The sequence below is a fragment of the Pteronotus mesoamericanus genome, unplaced genomic scaffold (assembly GCF_021234165.1).
Source record: "Pteronotus mesoamericanus isolate MK-2021 breed Mesoamerican mustached bat unplaced genomic scaffold, CSHL_Meso_final contig_166, whole genome shotgun sequence".
Classification (NCBI taxonomy): domain Eukaryota; kingdom Metazoa; phylum Chordata; class Mammalia; order Chiroptera; family Mormoopidae; genus Pteronotus; species Pteronotus mesoamericanus.
This window is the reverse complement of record NW_026555066.1, coordinates 218,461-237,663: the sequence shown is the minus strand read 5'-3', so window position 1 is coordinate 237,663 and position 19,203 is coordinate 218,461. Positions and strand designations below refer to the sequence as shown.

General features: G+C 47.8%; 1 protein-coding gene across 3 annotated transcripts in view; it reads left to right on the top strand.

Moving 5' to 3' along the window:
- IQSEC2 (IQ motif and Sec7 domain ArfGEF 2) overlaps positions 1–19,203 on the top strand; it is a 75,949-nt gene that overhangs the window by 30,586 nt on the left and 26,160 nt on the right. The window contains exon 3 of one of the 3 annotated variants that reach the window (XM_054565714.1): positions 5,531–5,626. The exons of 1 other annotated variant lie outside the window; for it this stretch is intronic. In XM_054565714.1, coding sequence (XP_054421689.1) covers positions 5,531–5,626 — 96 coding nt within the window. Of the gene's footprint in view, positions 1–3,485; positions 3,609–5,530; positions 5,627–19,203 lie in introns of those variants that run through there. One more of the 3 variants, XM_054565713.1, reaches the window with a different exon arrangement.

The following is a 19,203-nucleotide window of genomic DNA, read 5'->3' as shown; positions in this document are numbered from 1 at the left end:
TTACCAATAGGGAACAAAACTGGAGAGGGTAAAGTGACTTGTGAGAGGTCATCCATCCATTTCCCTATCCATTTATTCAATCATTCACTTAAGGATGATGTGCCAGGCACTGATGTGCTAAATTAAATGCAGTTGATAACAATGAGTAATAACAGAGTTCTGCTCTGAGGACACTCACTGTCTTGTAGGGCAATGGGCAAGGAAACAGACAATTACAGAGAATTACAGGGGAAGTGTAGGGTGCTGTGCGAGCACCCAGGAAGTATACCCAACCCAGCCTGAGGGTCAGGGAGGCTTCTCCAAGCTGACATCTAAGTTGAGAGTTGGAAGATGAGTAGAAGTTAGTGAGGTGAGGGGTGGGGGTGGGGTGGGGTGAGGTGAAGTGGAGAGTGTTGCAGGCAGAGCCAAAATGTATGCTAGGGCTGTGGAAGAGGTATTTGGCACTTGTATTTGTCAATTACGAAGGCTGTATGTGCAGTGGGATGGCGCTGTCATGACAACTGGTCTGGAAAGGGGGCAGAAAGTAAATTGGGAGGCTGGAATGGGGAGCCTGGTCAGTTAGGCCCCGAGCTGAGGAGCTGCAGGACGCAAGCGCAGTTTCCATGCTTCCGGGCTCTGGCCAGCGTCAGGCCACGATTTCAGTGGTCACAGTGCCCTCAAGTGTCCAGCAGCCCATCTTGCAGGCCGCACCTCAGTGTGGATTGTGTGTCTCCTACTAACACTGACCTGTGTGACTAGGTGCTCTGTACTGGATGCTGGGGACACTGAGATGAATAAGGGACTGTCCCTGTCCCACAGAGCTCCTCGCCCAGAAGAGGCAACAGACAGCGCTGAGAGAAGCACAGGGTGGAAAGGACACAGAGGCGGGGTCAGAGCAGGTTCCCAGAGGCCCACAACTTCTGAGCCAACTTGTAAAGAACAAGGGGGAGCTAAAGACGTGGGAAGGTAGAAATGGGAACGGGGTGATGGGGAAGGGTCTTTTGAGCAGAGGGACGGCACAGGCAAAGTCAGGCTGACAGCAGAGCAACAGAGAATCGCAAGCACTTCTGTCTGGGTGGAGCACAGGGTGAAGCTGGAGAGAAAGCCGGAGGTGAGGGGTGGGGGCCAGCTCACAGAAGGTTCTAGGATGCCTGCCACTAGCTCAGTGTAGGCACTTGTGAATTGACTCATATAAGGAGCTGCCCCATTTTGGGGGATCACAAAGCCACCTGAGGATCTGATGAAAGCTACGTTCTCCCCAGAAACATGCTGTCACTCATTAATATTTGCCATTTGACCTCAGGGGCTTCAGAGACACCTCCTATGCCTATTCATGAGCCACAGGTTGCCAAATTGTTCTTAGTATAAATACTAAAACTTCACTGTGGCCTCTGAGGCTGTACAAGATCGGGCCCCTGCTTACATCTCTAGTCTCACCTCTCTTCCCTTTGCTTTTTCCACTCAGCCCCTTTGGCCTCTTCACAGTTCCAGGAAATACCCGCTCAGGTCCTTTGCCCAAGTTGTTGCCTCTGCCTGGAACATTCTACCCTGCTGCCTCCACTTTTGCCCAGCTTAATTCCATTAGTTGTTAAACATCTGTTTCCTCTCACTTGGGTATAAGCTCCATGAGATCAAGACATCGACTACCTTTAGTCATTGCTGTGTCCAGCCCCCAGCCCAGTGCCTGGCCTGCAGGGTCTGTAAATAAGTGAATGAAGGCCTCGCCAGTACCCTGTGGCCAGGTCAAAGTCCTCGCCCATCACTCCTTCTTCCCTTCAGCCCCTAGTGGGTCATCACATGAGTCTACCCAACATGTTCAGATAGTATGATTTCCAGGAATGGCCTGGATTAAGATATTTTCCTAGAAACAGTCCCTTCCCTGAAACAAACAGTCTTCCCATGGGTCTCCCTTGCCTCTGTGGGAGAGGGGTCAGATTCTCTCAGGCTCGAGCTGAGACACTTCATCATGTGCACATTCTTCTCACTGAATCCTCACAAGAACCTGCGAGGGAGGACTTGCCACTCGTCTTTTATAAACTGAGCCTCAGAAGGGTTATCACCTGAAAAGTGGTCAACCTGGGACTTGCACGAGGCTCTACCAGGCACCAAAGTGAAGGCTCTTGGCCTCACCAGAGAGGGGAAGGGGCTTGCCCAAGGTCACACAGCATCAGCCTTAGGGCCAGGACTAGAATTTCTGTCTCCCAACTCCTGGCAGGCCAAGAGGAAGGTTTGGGCCAGAGGTGCAGCTCTTAACACATAACCTGTAAATGGGCACCAGGTGCAGCTGTGGCAAGAACCAGGAGAGTTGCTGAAGGAGAGGGAGAAGAGCAGGGGCTGAGTCCAGAGTCCTGAGGACTAGGGGGCTTCACAGGGCAGGCAGAGGAGGCCACGAAAGGCCCACAGATGCCAACTTTGTGGTGGTCCGGAGAGCCTCTCTCTCTCAGCAGCTTTGGCTTTCTTGAGAGGAACCAGCTGCCCCGGCAGGGAGGCAGGAAGGCTGGCCTGTTGCCTGTCAGCTCCTATTCCTTCTAGATCACTGGCCCTCTGGCCCCTCCCAGGGCTGCCTTCTGCTCAGAACAGCCAGGGGCCTGGGCTCTGGGGACATGAAAGGACAGGAACGCTGTGAGCTGGATCTGGGGTACTCTTCAGGAACCCCACATCCTTCAAATCCTCCACATTCTCTCCGTCTGCCAGCCCCATCCGTGTGGAGGGGAGAGATTACTGTGGTAGGTAGTTGGGGAGTCAGGGCACCTGGATTCTAGTCTGACGGGCTGTATGAACTCCAGTTAGACTTCCCCTCTCCAGGCCTCAGGTTCCCCATCCATAAAATCAGGCAGGGAAGTTTCCTCGGAGAAACAGCCTCTTGATTGTGAATGGCATTTCTTCTGATTTTTGCTCTTCTCTTCAGGGAGCTTTTCTCTCAGCCAGTCCAGAAAGCAACACAGTATAGAGTGAGAGCTTTCACTGTGGTCAGGAATATTGGCCAGGGCCTCATCTTGATTTCCCAAAATGAGTGATTTGAATTTCACTTGATCTGGAGCATCCCAGAACAACCACCAAATGGTCTCGTTAGTTGTGCTGAAGATGAGGATGTTTGCGAAAAGCTTCAATGGAAAGGTTTCTGTGTTCGCAAGGCAGCAAAATGGCTGAGGGGACGGGTTACAGGTTTAGGAATGGCCAAACCAGGTCCTGATCTTGGAGTTCTGCCACTCACCAGCTGTAGTACCTGTGCTGTGTTGCCTAACATCTCTCGGGGATCTCAATTTTCTCTTCGTGAGACGAGGGCTCGTGACGCATGCTTGACAGGGCGCTTGGGGTGATTCCAGTGGAGGTGCATACAGGGAGCCCAGCCTGTGGTTTGGCCCAGAGGAGGCACTGTGAGCTCTCAGAGCTGCTTCCTCTTACCAGGACTTCCCAGCCCTCCTGGGGGAGCAGGGGAAGGAGCAAAGTTTCCAGTTGCAGTCTGGCCTACAGCCCGGCGAGCCTGGCCCCGCCTCCTTGGTTCCTCCTTCTAGGGAAGGGCTGGGGAGGAGGGTTTGGTGACACGGTGGAGGCACCGCCCGCCAGGGCCAGGGGGCCTGCCCGCGGGAAAGGTCCAGACCCATGGAGCCCCCCGGGAGGAGTAGCAGGTAGGAACCCGGCCCCCCCAATCCCTGCAGCCTGACCCCCTCCCTTCCTGCTCAGGCCTGGACCTAGTCCCTGGGCTGCTGATTCAGCAGCCTCCTGGCTTCCTGGTTCCTGGCTCCCCTCTTGGACTCTAGGAGGCCTTTGGCTTGGAGGAGGGAGCCAGCTGGAGCGGGTAAGCCCTTGGACATCAGGGTGCCCAGCACCGTTAAGACCCTGGAGCTCTGAGTAGCGCAGTCCATGGCCTGGGAGAGGTGTGATTGGTGGCCGCCCTGGGGTGCTGGCGGGGCCCAGCGCTGCAGGGCTCCAGATAGCCAGGGCTTCGCTGATACCAATGTTCCAGCAGCCTCAGGGTCTCTGAGTCTCAGGTTTAATGAGATAATGAATCAAGGACTTGGGCTTGTGCCTGGCACATAGATGGCAGCTGAGAAACAGTTGTCCTCATGATGATGATGATTCAGAGGGTCTGATAAGAAGAGCCCCAGATTCCAAGATTCTGAAAGGTTCTAAGATTTGGGTATCCTCAAATTTGCAGAAAGTGAGATCGTGGGCAGCTGGCCTGGCCTGCAGCCACATCTGCATGCCTCTATTTCAGCTCTTGACTGCCAGGCTCTGACAGCAGCCTCCCTTCGGTGGTTGTTGGGGGACAGGGGCTGGCTGACCTGGAAGGGCCTGCCCCGCTGCCAGCATCTGCCCTGTGCTGGGTAGGGGAGGGACCGGCCCTCAGCCTCACTACCCTGCTGTCACTCCTCTCCCTTTCCATTCTCTGGACTTTAATCAGGGGGAGCAGGAGGCAGAGGGGCCTTTGGACCCTGCACTAGGGGTGGGGACAGCGCTGGGGGGCAAAACATGGGCCCTGTCCTGGGGTGGGGGTGCAGCACTGCCCTGGAAGCAAAGACTTCCGCTCCTTGGAACTACCCCGTCCTCTGGCTAGCTGGGCTCCGCCTGCCCACCTACCCTCTAGTCCCATCCTGTCACCAAGACCACTGAGACCTTGTCAGCTCTCCTCCTCCCTCTCTTCTCCTCCCCTCTCCTCTCCTCTCCTCTCCTCTGTTCTCCTCTCCTCTGCTCTCCTCTGCTCTCCTCTCCTCTCCTCTTGCACTTTCTGCCTCTCCTTGTCTTCTCTCTGTGTCCTTTGTCTGGTCCTTTCTCTGTCTTCCTCTTCCTCTGTCTTTCTCCAGTTCTGTCTCACCCTTTCCTTGTCTCTTTCGGTTTCTGGCTGTCTCTCTTCCTCTCCCCCTACAGTGTTCCTTCCACCCACCTGGCATGGGCTCTTCCTCGTCTTTTGACCCAGAGCTTTGCCTCTCTCCATCCCCCCTCCCTTATTGTGAGGAGTATTCTATAAGGGGGAGCCCCCCTACAACTTTTGCCTTTCTCTTTCATCCCCACTTCCCCCATCCCTCTACCCTACACGTGTGGCGTCTGGTGTGAGGAGGGCTCCCTTCCCCCTTCCCTGCTGTGGTGTGCCAGTGTGTCCGTGGCCAAGGTCCCCACGGAGTCACCTGGAACACAGGAGGCCCAGCCCAGCTCTTTTGTCTCTGCTGCCCCCTGTTGTCGTTGTGTTCTGTTTGTGGTTCGAGTGCCGTCCTCTCTTTCTTGACTTTGTGGTTTTTTCTTTTTTTCTTCCTTCCTTCCTTCCTTCCTTCCTTCCTTCCTTCCTTCCTTCCTTCCTTCCTTCCTTCCTTCCTTCCTCTTTCCTTACTTCCCTCCCTCTCTCCGTTTCCTCCCTCTTTTCCCTCCTTCTTACCTCCCTGCCTCCCAACCCCCACTTCCATTCCCTATGCTCCACCGCCTGTTCCTCTCATTCTCCCCTTTCCCCCTCCCCACTCACTCTCACCTCCTTGTCCCCATTCCCCACCCTGCCTCTCCCCTCCCTCCCTGTCTCTCTCTGTCTCTCTTTCTCTCTCTGTCTCTCGCTGTCTCTCAGGTCCACAGCGTCTCATACTCTACACCAGTATTGCTGTCCTACTCAGGTCCTTGACACCATGAAGCTTACCCCCTCAGGCAGGCTGGCAGAGAGCAGGTAAGAGCTAGACCCATCCCTCCCCCAATCCCTCACCTATCCAGACAAATGTGCAATATCATTGCCAGACCCTCTCCCCATCTCCCTCTAGCCCCCCAGAGTGGCTGTGGAATGGGTGTCTGAGCATGTGAGCAGAATGACTGGGGGACCAGGTCAGCAGATCAAAAAGGACATCCAGAACCTGTTTGTAGTTTGTCCTTCCTTAAAAATTCTCCCCTACATACCTGATGCCAAATGCAGGGGTGGTTGGCCCTAGAATGTGTAACATCTGAACTGTTTTAAAGGATGAGTAAGAGTTTGCCAGTTGGATAGGATGGGGAAGGGTATTAAGCACAAGGAACAATCTGCTCACACCTTTACAGAACAACATTATTTCCAGGTTAATTGGAAAACACATTTTATATTTTCTAATTATAATACAATAAAATGAAATACCAATATCAATGGCCAAAAGGCTAGGTCCATTTGAAAGTTTAAAAATATTTATGTTAAAGAGGAAATAAGAATGGAATTTATGGACTATTTAGAATAAAAGCCAATGACAACACTACATATCAAAACCTATGGCATATGACCAGGGGGTTCCCACAGGAAAATGTGTAGTCTACAATGCTTCTACTAGAGACAAGACAGTTTAAATTAAATGAACTAATTATTCCATTCAAGAATGTGGAAAATGAACAACCAAAAGAAAGAAGAATAAAGTAATTGCTGTAGATAAAAACAGAAATTAATAAAATAGAAAACAAAAGATTTGATGAACTAAGAGGTGGTTTTTCAAAAGACCAGTAAACTGGACAAACCATCCTCTGACAGATATATCTGAGAAAAAGGCAAGAAAACATAAATAAAATAAGGTATGATGAAAGGGATTTAACTACAGATTCTGAGGAGACAAAAAATAGTCATAAGAAAATACTTTGTATAATTTTATACCAATAAAATCTCAATGAAATGGGTGGTTTTCTAGGAAAATATGAATTACCAAATGACTTAAGGAGTGGCAGAATATAACAGCATAGAATAAATTTAAAAGATGGCCAAGTGTTCTCAGAAATAGTACCAGGCCACTTGGCATTATGGAAGTTCTATTGACTCTTGAAAGATCAGGTAACAGGAAAAGATCAACAGCTTCCCAGTTCATTCCATAAGGTTAGTGTAACTGGACAGGTTTAGACCAAAAAAAAAAAAAAAAAAGAAGAAGAAGAAGAAGAAGAGGAAAACTATAGCTTAATCTCACATATTAATAAACAAATATTTTAATTATCAAACTGAATCCATCAGTGTATTAAAAGAATGCATCACAACAAATGAAGGTTTGTCCCAGAAGTGCAGGGATTGTTCAACATTAGGAAAGATAACAATGTGATTAATTACATTAATAGATTAAACAGAAAAGATCATATAACTACCTCCATAAATGCTGAAAAAAATCATCTGATAAAATTACATACTCATTCTTAATTTAAAAACTCTGCCTTGGATGGTGTGGCTCAGTGGATTGAGCGCCAGCCGGCGAACCAAAGGGTCGCTGGTTTGATTCCCAGTCAGGGCACATGCCCGGGTTGCGGGCCAGGTCCACAGTAGGGGGCGCACGAGAGGGAACCACACATTGATGGTTCTTTCCCTCTCTTTCTCCCTCCCTCTCTGTCTAAAAATAAATACGTAAAATCTTTAAAAAATAAAAAAATAAAAACTCTTAGTGTCTTGCTGCATTGGGGTAATTTGTTACAGCAAAAGATAACTAGTACAGTAAGCAAGGACTCAGCGAAAGCTTCCTTAACTTGGTAAAGAATTTTTCTCAGAAACCAAAAACAATCATCAAATGTAACAAGGAACTACTAGATAAATTTCCATTAAATTCAGGAACAAATAAGATGACTGCTATCATTGTCATTAACCACTGTTTTTCTGGAAGTTTAACCAATGAGATTTAAAAAAAGAAATTAGTGGTATAAATATTGGAAAGGAAGTCAGAGTTAGCATGATTTGAGGATGATATGGGTCTACTTAGATAACCAAACAGAATAAAATAAAAAATTATTAGAGCTAATAAGAAAATTCGATGAGATGGGTAGGTACGAGATAAAGATACACCTAAACTATTAGCCTCCCTGAATACTAGCAATAACTGATTAGAAGACATAATATATAGAAAAGGATTTCATTCACAATAGCCAAAGAAATTATAAAAACTATAAAAAATTTTGTCAAAGGCTGTAAGGAGACTGGAATAAATCTAGAGTCCTATCCTATTTCTGGATGGGAAGAATCAACATGGTAAAAAATGACATTTTCTCCCCAATTTGGTCAAAAGGTTCAATGTGTTTCTCATTAAATTTCCTGTGGTATTTTCTTTGAGAATTGGGCAATTGGATTTTGAAGTTCATTTGGAAGAGTAAATGCCCATGAGTTACTAAAAAAGTTTTTTAAAAGAACAATGAGGGGGGACTTGCCCTACTACATACAAAAACTTACCATAAAACTGCAGTAATTAAAAATATTATATCATCACAGAAATAGAAGAATAAATAAATGAAACAAAATAGAGAGTTTAGAAACAAATCCAATGAGAATTGAATTTATGGTAAAGAACACATTTCAAATCAGTGGGGGGTCAATAAATGGGATGGGACTATTGGGTACTACTTGGGGAAAAATTAGGTTAAACCCTTACCTCATACATAAACAAATACGAAAAATAAAGATGTATAAGTGCTAAAGGAAAAATCCAGAATATTTTTTATAATATTAGGGTAGAGAAGCTTTTCTGAGCATGACTTAAAAACCCATACATAAGCCATAAAGTGAAGAGCAATAATTTTGACTACAGTGAAGTTAAGAACTTCTGTGTGGAGAAAGATACTATATACAAAGTTAAAACACAAACAACAGGCTAGGAGAAAGTGTTTGCTACATAGATATCAGGCAAAAGTTCAGATCTCTGTCTGTATCTATGTAGTCTCCTGGAAATCAATAAGAAAAAGACATGTAAGCCATTTAAAATGGAGAAATAACATGATTTGGCAACCCAGGGAAGAAATAGACGGTTAGCTAATGAATGAGAAAGGATGCTCAAGGTTACTAATAGCTAAAGAAATATAACTAAAACAACAACGAAGTATCAATTTTAAAGTACCAAAATTTAAAATATTGAAAGGGCTGTAAGGAAACAGAACCTCGCTTACCTTGATTGGAGTGCAAATCGGTACCATTTTTTTGTTAAATGGGACAATTTGTTAGTTGCCCCCAGAATCTTAAATGTCATATACTCCCAAGCTGGGAACCATGTCTGGAAGCTAGATTTCTCTACAGCTTTATTACTAGATAGACCCCAATTTGGCCAGCAGAGGCTTTTCCTGAAATACCTCAAACCCAACTGCAAACGCAAGTGATACTTGCAACTCTTTATCATAGGCCCTTGTAGGATAGCATTCTCAACCAACTCTTAATGAAAAGGTTGCATGTCATACGCCTCTCAAAGTAAAAACAGGATTATATGAGTAGAAATACTCTTTATTTTTAACCAGTTTATAAAAATGTTAAAGCAACAGAAATAACTTTTATCTACATTTTAAACACAGTGTACATTCTTTTGGCTCAGCAATTCAATTTCTAGGAACCTGTCCTTCAAAACTACTTCCAGACATGTGCAGAGATATTCATTGAAGCATTATTTGTAATAGTGAAAAATTAAAACAACCTAAATGTCCATCAGTAAGGAACAGCTTTTCCTTCGTGATCCATCCATACTATGGATTATTGTGTAGCAGATGAAAAGTAAAAGATTTATCTCCACGTACTGGCATGGAAAGACCTCCAAGACTTATTGTTATATGAAAAAAAGCAAGTTGCAAAACAGGGCTTATGGTACAATCCCATTCTTATAAGGAAAACAAAACCCCCATAACAACAACAACAACAACAACAACAACAACATGTTATTTACACCCTGTCACAATTTCAAAAGTACTGGCCTATTTCTTTGGTCCCATTTTCTTAACTTTACTAACTCTTTTCCCTCCTCCTCTATGTCTTTTTCCTGTATCCACTGTTTAGATCTTGCTTTTTCTTTTAATAACTAGCTTAAAGGCCACCCCATTCATTTAGCAAGGATTTGTCCTTCCTGTTCTCTGTTAGGCCTTGTGCTGAACCTTGAGTGGGATACAGGAATGAACTGTATCTGGTTCTACTATTAGGAAGCTCAAGTTTAGAAGGAAGAAGGACACATAGACAGTGGCAGCATAGTGTGGTTTGGGATGAGACAGAAGTAGGCTCAGAGGGCTGTGAGAGAAGGGGCACCTAACCCTATATGTCCACCTACACGAGGGGACATGTGTACTGAGTGTTGAAAGAGTAACAGCCTTCCTTCTTCCCTCAACCCTGACAGAAACGATTGCCCACATTTGGCTCTTCCAAATGGGACGACCTAATGAGGGGGAAAAGGTTGAATCAGTACCTTTATTCAAGTCAAAGTTTGCCACTTACCAAGTCTATGACTTGGGGCAAGCCATTTAACCTCTGAGCCTCTGTTTCCTCATCTGTGTAGTGAGGACAATACCTACTTACCTCTCAGGGCTGATTTTAGGATTGGAGATGACACATGTAAAGCTCCTGGGTGACTATCAACTCTTGAAGGGCAGGGACTAGCCATGTCTTATTTTCCTCACGGCCAAGTGTGTAGCATTGGATTAGCTTGGATCTAAAAGCCGTACATGTCTGGGGATGGTTCTGGAGAAGAGGATGGGCCTGACCGTAGCAGGGCTTTGGGATGAGGAGGCTGAGAGTAGTACATGGGAACGGAGGGGATTGCACCAAAAGGAGCAAGAGCCAGGTGCCTAGCCTTGCATGAAGGTGACACAGGAGGGCAAGTCAAAGTAGGTGGCTCTGGGAAATGGAGCCCAGGCAGGGCATTCTGGCCTTGGTTCTTGGTCCTGTTTGTTTGTTGGTGCCATCTCTCAATCCCACAGTCCAGGGCAGGCAAGCATGGCGAACCAATACTTGCATTGGTGCCAACACATCTCAATTTCATTCCCAACTCTGTTACTCACTAGCTGAGTGACCTTAAACAACTCACTTCACACCTCTGCGCCTAGCTCTTTATCTATTAAAAAAGACACAATACCACCAACATCATGGGGTTTGTTTATTGAGGAGTAGAGGAGATCATAAATAGAATTCACCTTGCTGAGTGCCTGGCACACAATGGGTACTAAAAAAGAGCATAACAGTTATTAGTATCCATTTCAGTAGACACTTAGGGAGCTCTGCTGTGGCCCCAGCCTATGCTGAGTAATAGTTCTTGCCTTCCACAAGTTCCAGGCCAGTTGGGGAGACTGAGAAGGGCTATAACAGAGGAGAGAACAGGGAGCTGTGGAAGCCCAGAGGAAGGGATCTGGCCCCATCTAGGTTTGGTGCAGCTCAGCTTAGCCTGAGTGCTGAGCCTTAGAGGATGAGTCAGAGTTAGCCAGGGACAGAAGGGTAAAGTGTGGAAGGACATTCCAGACAGAAGGAACAGCATATGTCAAAGAACCTGGATGTTATTGGATAGGGCCAGAGGTCCTTAACCTGGGGTGTATGGATCCCAGATGGGCTTTCAGTGGCCCATGAACCTCCTGAAATTGAATGAAAAATGTTGTGGGTGTGTATTTTTTTTGGTCAGGAAGATGGTTAATGACTGTCATTAAATGCATAGAGGGTTTGTGTTTCACCCAAAAGGTTAAGGACCAGTGTTTCTGGTGAAGAACTGTGAAGTGAATGGATTATAAATAAGAGAGAAATTTGGTAAAATTTGTGATTTAGAAACATCATATTAACAGTATGAAAAATGGATTCTATGCATGGAGGTCAGCTGGAAGGCCCAAACTGGAGCGTTAGAATAAAGAAATGGATTCTAACAGGGCTATTCTTGCGCCACTCCAGTGGGAACCATTCACATGTAAGCATTTCAACTTCAAATTATGGGATGTAAATCCTTTGAGAGTTATTAATGAGATAGACCCAATAAAAGGTGAGAGAAAAGGAGGGGGCAAGGATGAGTCTGTGTTAACAGAGGTCCAGGGCGACATGAGTCCAGGGTAATCATGCAGAAGGAAAAGGGAACCCCTATTAGTGCTTACCCAGTACCCAAAGTCTTTGGTCCCCAACATAATTACTACCTCTCATCCTACTCCTGATACTTGGAGATCCCGCGGGACACTGCAGACAGTTGCAGACTCTATGGATTTTGGAGAGGAAGTACTTCTGGTCTGTGAGTTTTCTGAAGGAAGTAGTGTTTGAGCCAGTCATTTGAAGTCCATAAAGATTCTGAGGGACAGAAGTAGGAGAGGATGCTCTGAGAGTGTAAACAAAGGCCTGGAAGTGAGAAATGGTGAAACTAAACATTGGACTGTGCGGAGGTTAGACGTACCTTAAACAGCTGTCTGGGGAGTTCGGGCTTCTTGTTTGCGGTAGAGAGCCACTGGAGAGCCATGAGCAATTCTTGAGTAGTGAAAATGACATGATCAAGTTAGCACTTTAGAATAAAGGGAAGCTAGGGAGGAGGCTGTTGTAGTAATCCAAGAGAGAGTTAAGCTGAAGTAGTGGCTGTGGGGATGGAGCAGAGGAGATGGATTTGAGCGGTGATTGGGAAGAAGAGAGAATTGGAGTTAGAGACCAAAAAGGAAATGGGTGGGGGCACAGCCTCTGCCTAGCACGGCTGGCAGCCACCTCCTTCACCTGTCTGTTATAATTGTTGCCGCTTCTCGCCATGCTGCAGTTATGGCAAAGAAGAGAAGCGACATGCCATTTGCTTAGCCTCTGCCATGCGGCGCCCTCTCTCCACAGTGCCTCAGTGGAATGGGAAGGCGATGAGATCTGGGGCTTGCAGAGGGGGCGACTGGTACATTCAGTGCCTGTCTGCCTGGAATGGCACCAAGAGGGGAGGGGTGGGGGCTTGGAGGCCAAGAAAGGTACCACTTATACTTGAGAAGGACAATGGAACAGCACCTACCCCAGGAGGAAGTCCAGGTCAAACGTAGGAGGGCAGCCTCTCTGAGCAAGCAAGAGGATCAGCTGTCCCCAGCGATCTGAGCAGCAGCAAGTACCTGTGGAGGACTTCCAGGCAGAACTGAGGTGGGCTTTCTTATCTGAGACACCAATAGGTGGTTAAAGCAGCCTAGGAACATCCCAGGTAGATGATTCCAAGCAAAACAAAACAAAACAAAACAAAACAAAACAAAACAACCAACAACAACAAAAACAAACAAAAAAACCCCCACTGTATTTCAATCACCTGGCAATGTAATAAAGGCATTATGTGTGATTTTAAAAGAAGATAATGGGTTGGGGGTGGAGATGAGTGAGGGTGGAGTTCACAGTAAGTTGTAGTGTTCAGACCTAACAATGCGTTCATTTCTTCAACAAATATTCATTGAGTCCCAGGCACTGTGCTGGGGGTTAGGGATATAGCACTGAACAAAACAGTTGCCTGCCCTGATAGATCTTACAGTGAGTGAGACAGATAATCAGTAAATAAGGAACTAAATGTTTAGACTGTGTCTAGTGTAACACCTGGGGAAAGAACATCAGTGCAAAAGTCCTGAGGCAAGAGTGTGCTCAGTATGTCTGAGGGACATCAGAGAGACCAGTACGATTGGAGAGTGAACAAGGGGCAAGAAGAGTAGACAATGAAGTAGTAGGGGCCAGATGATGTATTTATAGCCTTTGGGGGCTATTTAGCTGATAGACTCAGCAGGATTTGGTGACTGGAATTGCTAAGGGAGCAGGGAGAATCTAGGGTGACTCCCAGGTATATTCTGGGCTTGGACACCTGGATGGTTGGTGGTGCCTTTGGCTAAGGTGGGAAATGCAGGAGGATAGGTTTGCAGTGGTAAGATGGTGAGTTAGAGGTTCCTGTGAGCTCTGAAGTCCCTAAGGACCATCCCAGTGGAGCTTCCAGCAAGCATTAGGCTTGATGGGTCTGGAGGCCCAGGAGAGAGACCCTGCTAGAGAGAGAGCTGCAGGAGTCCTCAGCCAGACCTAAGTTATGGGATAGAATGGGATCAGTGGCAGTATGGAATGAAAGAGAAGAGGACCAGAGCAGAACTGGGTAGGAGGTACTAAAACACATAAGGAATGGGGAAAGGAAGAGGAGCTGGGGGTGGACAGAGAAGTAGGAGGAAAACCAGCAGGGAGTGGGCTCACTGAAGCAGAGGAAGGAAAGAGCCCTCCGTGCACGGGGAGCGGGGGAGGGCTTGTTAAGAGTGGCAAATGTTACAGTTGGGGAAATAAGATGAGGGTGGAAGAGAGTCTATTGGTTTTAACCACTAGGAGGTCCTGGGTGACCTTACTAAGAACAGTTTCCATGGCTTGGTGGGCACACGAGGCAGATTGCAGTGGGTTGAAGAGCTTGTGGGAGGTACTGAAATGGAGATGGCCAGTGTAGACAAATTTCTCAAGAAGCTTAGATGTGAAGAGGAGAGAGGGGCAGTGAGTGCTAGAGGGAGATGTGGGGGCAGACAGGGGGTTTTTTATTCCCAGATGGAAGAGAGTTGAGCTTCTATAAATGTTGATAGAAAGGAGGCACAGAGAGGGAGAGGTTGAAACGCAGGAGGGAGAGGGGATGATTGCTCTGGAGGAGGTAGCAGGGGTGGGCTCCAGAGCCCAGGTGGAGGGCCTGGCCTTAAATAGCATAGGAAAGGAAAGCAGGGATGGGGGTGGTAGTAGAGGAGGGAATACAAGGGCGCTGAGGGGATGGTGAAAGAAATGCTTCAGGAAGTTTCAAAACAATAAATGGAGATCCCTAACCAAAGGCACGGTTGCTGGAGCCAGGACAAAGCAAAGAATGCTTCTGGTTGGGAGTCAGGGAGGACTTCCTGCAGGAAGCAGCATTTGAGCTGGGCCATGAAGTTCAGACGGGATTTCAATAGGTGAAGATCTGTGCAGAAGGAAGAAACAGAATTAGGAAAGGCATAGGGGCTGGACATGCTGGTGGAATCATGAACAAGCTAGTTTGATGAAAGCTGGGCATGAGTGAGCAGGATAACGTTGATACCACTGATAATGACAGTAATAACAACAGTTACCATGTGTGAAGCACCAAACCTACCCGGTGGTAGGTGCTTTACACACTTGAATTTATACCCACCAAGCCCTGCAGAAGAGGTATTTCCTCCTTTTTGCAGATAAGGAAAATAAGTCCTAGAGAGATGAAGAAATGGAGCCAAGTTCATCCAGCTAGTAGGTGGTGGGGCTGATAATTCAAACTCAGGTCTGTCTGACTCTAAAGCCCGTGCTTTTTTCACCTGACAGGAAAGGCCAGGTGAAGCCATAATGTGGGGGAGCCTTGAATGCCAAATTGAGGAGTCTGAACTTTATCCAGGAAGCAATGGGGAGCCAAGGTGGGTGTCTGAGCAGAAGATTCATGGTTGAAGGTGGGCTTTAGGAAGGCTAATGTAGTACAAGAGAGCAGCGAGAAGAAATCAGGAAGTGGCTGCAGTGCCAGGGTGAAGGGTAGCAGGGGCCTGGCCTGGATATGAGGGAAGTGAGCAGTGGGCCTGAAGATTATTTGTTCTCATGACAGCATTGAGAGGTATGGAGTTCTCTTCTCCTTTTATAGACGAGGAATGGGAGACTCAGAAATGAGGAGCTGCTTGCTCAGGACTTGAGCCCTGGTTCATGTGATTTTGTTGACTCAGGGGCTCTGCGGAACAATGTGTCAGAGGGAACTCTGAGTATGAGGAGGCTTGTGCTTGCGTGCATGCGTGTGTGTGCTTGAGTGCGCATGTGTGCGCGTGTGCGTGCTTGTCTGTCTGTGAGATGGACAGCAGTGCCTTCCCTTGCCTATCCTCTTTCCTTCCCATCTCTTCCTAGTCTTCCAGTTTCCTGGATTCCGTACCTGCTGCCTCCCCCAAGCCAAGGGGTCTGGGAGTGGGGTGATATGTTTCATTGGGTCTCCCCAGAAGATCAGGCTCATCACTCCAAGGCACCTGCCCCTCCTCCACCACCGCTCCCAGATCTACTCTCTGTCCATCCACCCCCTGAAGCTGTAGTGCAGCCCCGGTCGCTGCCACATGCAGACTGGCCTCTGGTACCGCTCCACAGTTCCCTAGCAGTAGGCATTTGTTCCTGCAATGACTCCTCCCTGACTCTGTGGCACTTCTGTGTGGCTACAAGCGGCCACCTTGGGAATTAGATTCAGCTCCTGAGCAGTGAACAATAACCGCCACCATGTTCCCATTGCTCTTATTTACAAGGCACTTGACATATGTTCCAGTCCTTGCAACAATCCCGTGGGTTTAGCATATGAGCCCCATTTTTACAGATGAGAAAACTGAGGCTTCAAGAGGGGTGATAATATGCCTGGGGACATAGCCTGGAATCACTGGTAGAGCTGGCATTGGAACCCAGGTCTGTTTGTGTCCAAAGCTGTGAGCTTTTCACACTCCATTTCTAAGCATCTCCTATTTTCCCAATCCCGAGCCTTCAGGAAATAGTGTACGAATCTTTGTCCTTTGAGAGCAGGGTGGATTTCTAGAGCTAGTGCCAGGTTCACCCAAAGGCCCTGGTGGGATGAGTCTGAGACTTGGAACTCCAGGAACTCCATATTTAAACCCTGATTCTACCACATACCATCCAGGTATGTGACCTGGAGCAGGTTATCTACCCTCTCTGAGCTTCAATTCCCTCATCTCTAGAATGTTGCAGCATTATTGCAAGTTGGGGAGGGGGATGTTTAAATGAGAAGATGTATGCAAAGTGCCCTAGAGAGCACGTTGCTACTAGATACTCAAATGAAGGTTGGGTCCCAGTCAGGTCAGAAGTGGAGTCTGTATACTCTGGGTAAGACCTGAAGCCTGAGCCCGGCCTGGGTGTGGGGGAGAGGTCTCCTAGGAGGGGACCAGTCACCTAGTCTGGTGTGGTCCCGGACAGTCCGTCACACTGGCCTCCCCATCCTGACCCCCATCTTAGCCCCAACTCCCTGGTTCCAGCCCTTCATGTATCTCCCCTGCTCTGCAAACTAATGCCTCTGCCTCTCTCTGTCACCCGCCGCCTGTGGCCTCTACCCTGCCCTTCCTGGTCCCAGGGAAGAGGAGGAGGAGGAGACTGAGGAAGAGGAAGAGGAAGACGCTCATCAGTTCTGCTGTCCAGCCTCCGAGTGCAGCAGTCCCTCCTCTCGGTAACTGAGAGGACAAGGGCCATTTTCTATGCAGAAGCAAAAGCCTTAACCAGCTCCCCAGCCCCCTCCCTGCAATCCCCCATGGGATCCCATCCCTGCTTCAAGAACCAGATGGGCAAGCGCCGTGCCCCTTCCTCCCCCACCTCCTTCTTGGAATTCCTACCCCCACTGCTGCTTCCCCTGGACTCCAGCCCCCGAATTACAGAGGCTGGAGCCCTAGGTCTGACTCAAATGTGGGAGCAGCAAAGCTTGGAGCTTGGAGCTTGGAGCTTGGAACCTGGACCCTCCCATACCTGCACCCCACTTCCCAGGCACCCTGGAGCCTGCCACTCCTGGAGAGGTCTCCAAATGACATCCCAAGGACCTACCTCTGTCCTCTGTGAGCACAAACAGAGATGCAGGGTGCCTAGGGCTCAGAGGACCAGACAGGGGTGGGACCCAGCCTGCCCAGTTCCCCATCGCTTGTTTCCTTGCTATGGCCATTGCCGCCATCTCTTCCACTGCTTGAAGGCCTTGTCCCACGACCCCTGCCACTCCCATAATGCTCTGTAAATATGATCAGGAGGAAAAGGCCTTTCAGAGTGTGCGTTGCTGTGTACAAAGGAATTTCCATCAATAAAAGCTGATCTCTTCTCTCTGTCTGATGTATGTTCCACCCCACCCCTGTTTCCCTCTCCCTGTCCTCACCAGGGCCTTACCTGCTTTCCTATCCAGGGCTGGGAACAGGGGCTGGGAGAGAGAGTAGGGTTTAATTGGTGGTCTTGTCAACACCCCAAACGCACCCAATAAATGAATGAATGGTGTGGCATTCTCACCATGAGCAAGTCTGTTGCCTTCTCCAGCCCATCAACCTGAGGAAGCGTGAGCTGGCCAACTTGGACATGTCACTTGGCCTCTCTGCTACCTAGTTTCCCCGTGTGTAAAAGAAGGGAGGCTTGCCCAGGGGATCTCCAAGGGCTTCTCCAGCTCTGACATTCTGTCAACCTGAGATGCCACAATTTTTAAAAACTATGGATTTAAGATATAATTCAGTGATGTGTTCTATGCAATCCTGTGGTTTCTGTGTCTAGAATAGTTTTGGATTTTCCAATCCTGTGGTTCTAAGATTTCACGATTCTACCATTTCAAAAAAGTTCTGATGGTGTGATTTAAACATTCTGGGATGTTAAGAGTCCATGATTCTGTACTTTCAAGTCTCTGATTCTGCAGTTTTAGGGATATCTGAGTCTGACGGGAAGCCACTTCTCCTATCCCAGATACAATGCCCCTAAATGTTCCCTGCACCTGCCAGAAGCTGGTTCTAAGAACCCCTGGAGGCTGTTGGCAGGAGAATGAAAGGTGTCTTTTAACGGCTGTAGAGCCCGCATCTTGTATCATGTGTCTGGGTTAGGAGCAAAGCCAGGAGACCCCCCCCCCCGCCCCGCCGCCACAAGTGGGCTCATACCTGACTTTCCCTTTCTGATCCTTTGGCATTAGATGAATCCGGATTTACCTCTGGTTCTGCCGCTTGCTCTCTGTGTACACTGGAGCAAGGATTTTCTTCTCCTTGTGCTTTATTGACCTCCTGATCACAGTGAGGATGTATTTACCTCTTTGGGTTGTCATGAAGATTAGCAAGAAAACACAAAGAGCCCAGCATACGGTCTGGTGTGCGGTTGGGCAAGTGCACAGCGATTGCGGGACTTGTTTTGATTAAGGCCAATGTGAGAGTCCCTCCTCTCCTTTCTTTCTTCCTTCCCTTCCGTATCTTCATCACATTGATCCCATCGTTTTTCTCACCTCATTCCCTCACTCATTACTTCAGTCGCTCAATTTATCTACTCATTTACTCATTCAAACTCATTTATTTCTTCCCTTCCTCCCTGCCTTACTTCATCTCTCCCTTATTTACTCTTCCAGGAGGCATTGCTTGAGCACCTATTGTGTGCAAGGCTTCAAGCTAAATACTGTGAGGGATTGAAAGTAAGACAGTGCCTGTGTTTGCCATAAATTCTCTATCTGCCAGGGGAGGTGAGAAATCCTTTGGGAAAGTAGGCAGGGTGTGAAGGCTTGAAATGATTAAGCAGATACGGCTTTAGGAATGAGCAAAATATGTTCTTGGCCCAAAGAGGAGGGAGATATCGAGGTGGGCCGGGGGGTGGGGTGGGTGGGGATGGCGGTATCTAAGAGGGCTTGCTGGAGGAGAAAGGGCAAGAGTAGAAGGTTGGGAGGGTTTGAATAGGTGTTGAGAGGTGAGAAGTCATTACAGGAGAGAGAGAGAGACAGAATGGACAAAAACCTGGTAGAGAGTTCTAGGGTCATGTTGCGCAATGGTGCATAGATTGCTCTGTTTGTCTGGCCCTCTTGGGCTTTGGGTCTAGAAGACTTGTGCCTGAGTAGCAGAACATTCTAGTCTTCATTTGATTGGAGATAGAAGGAA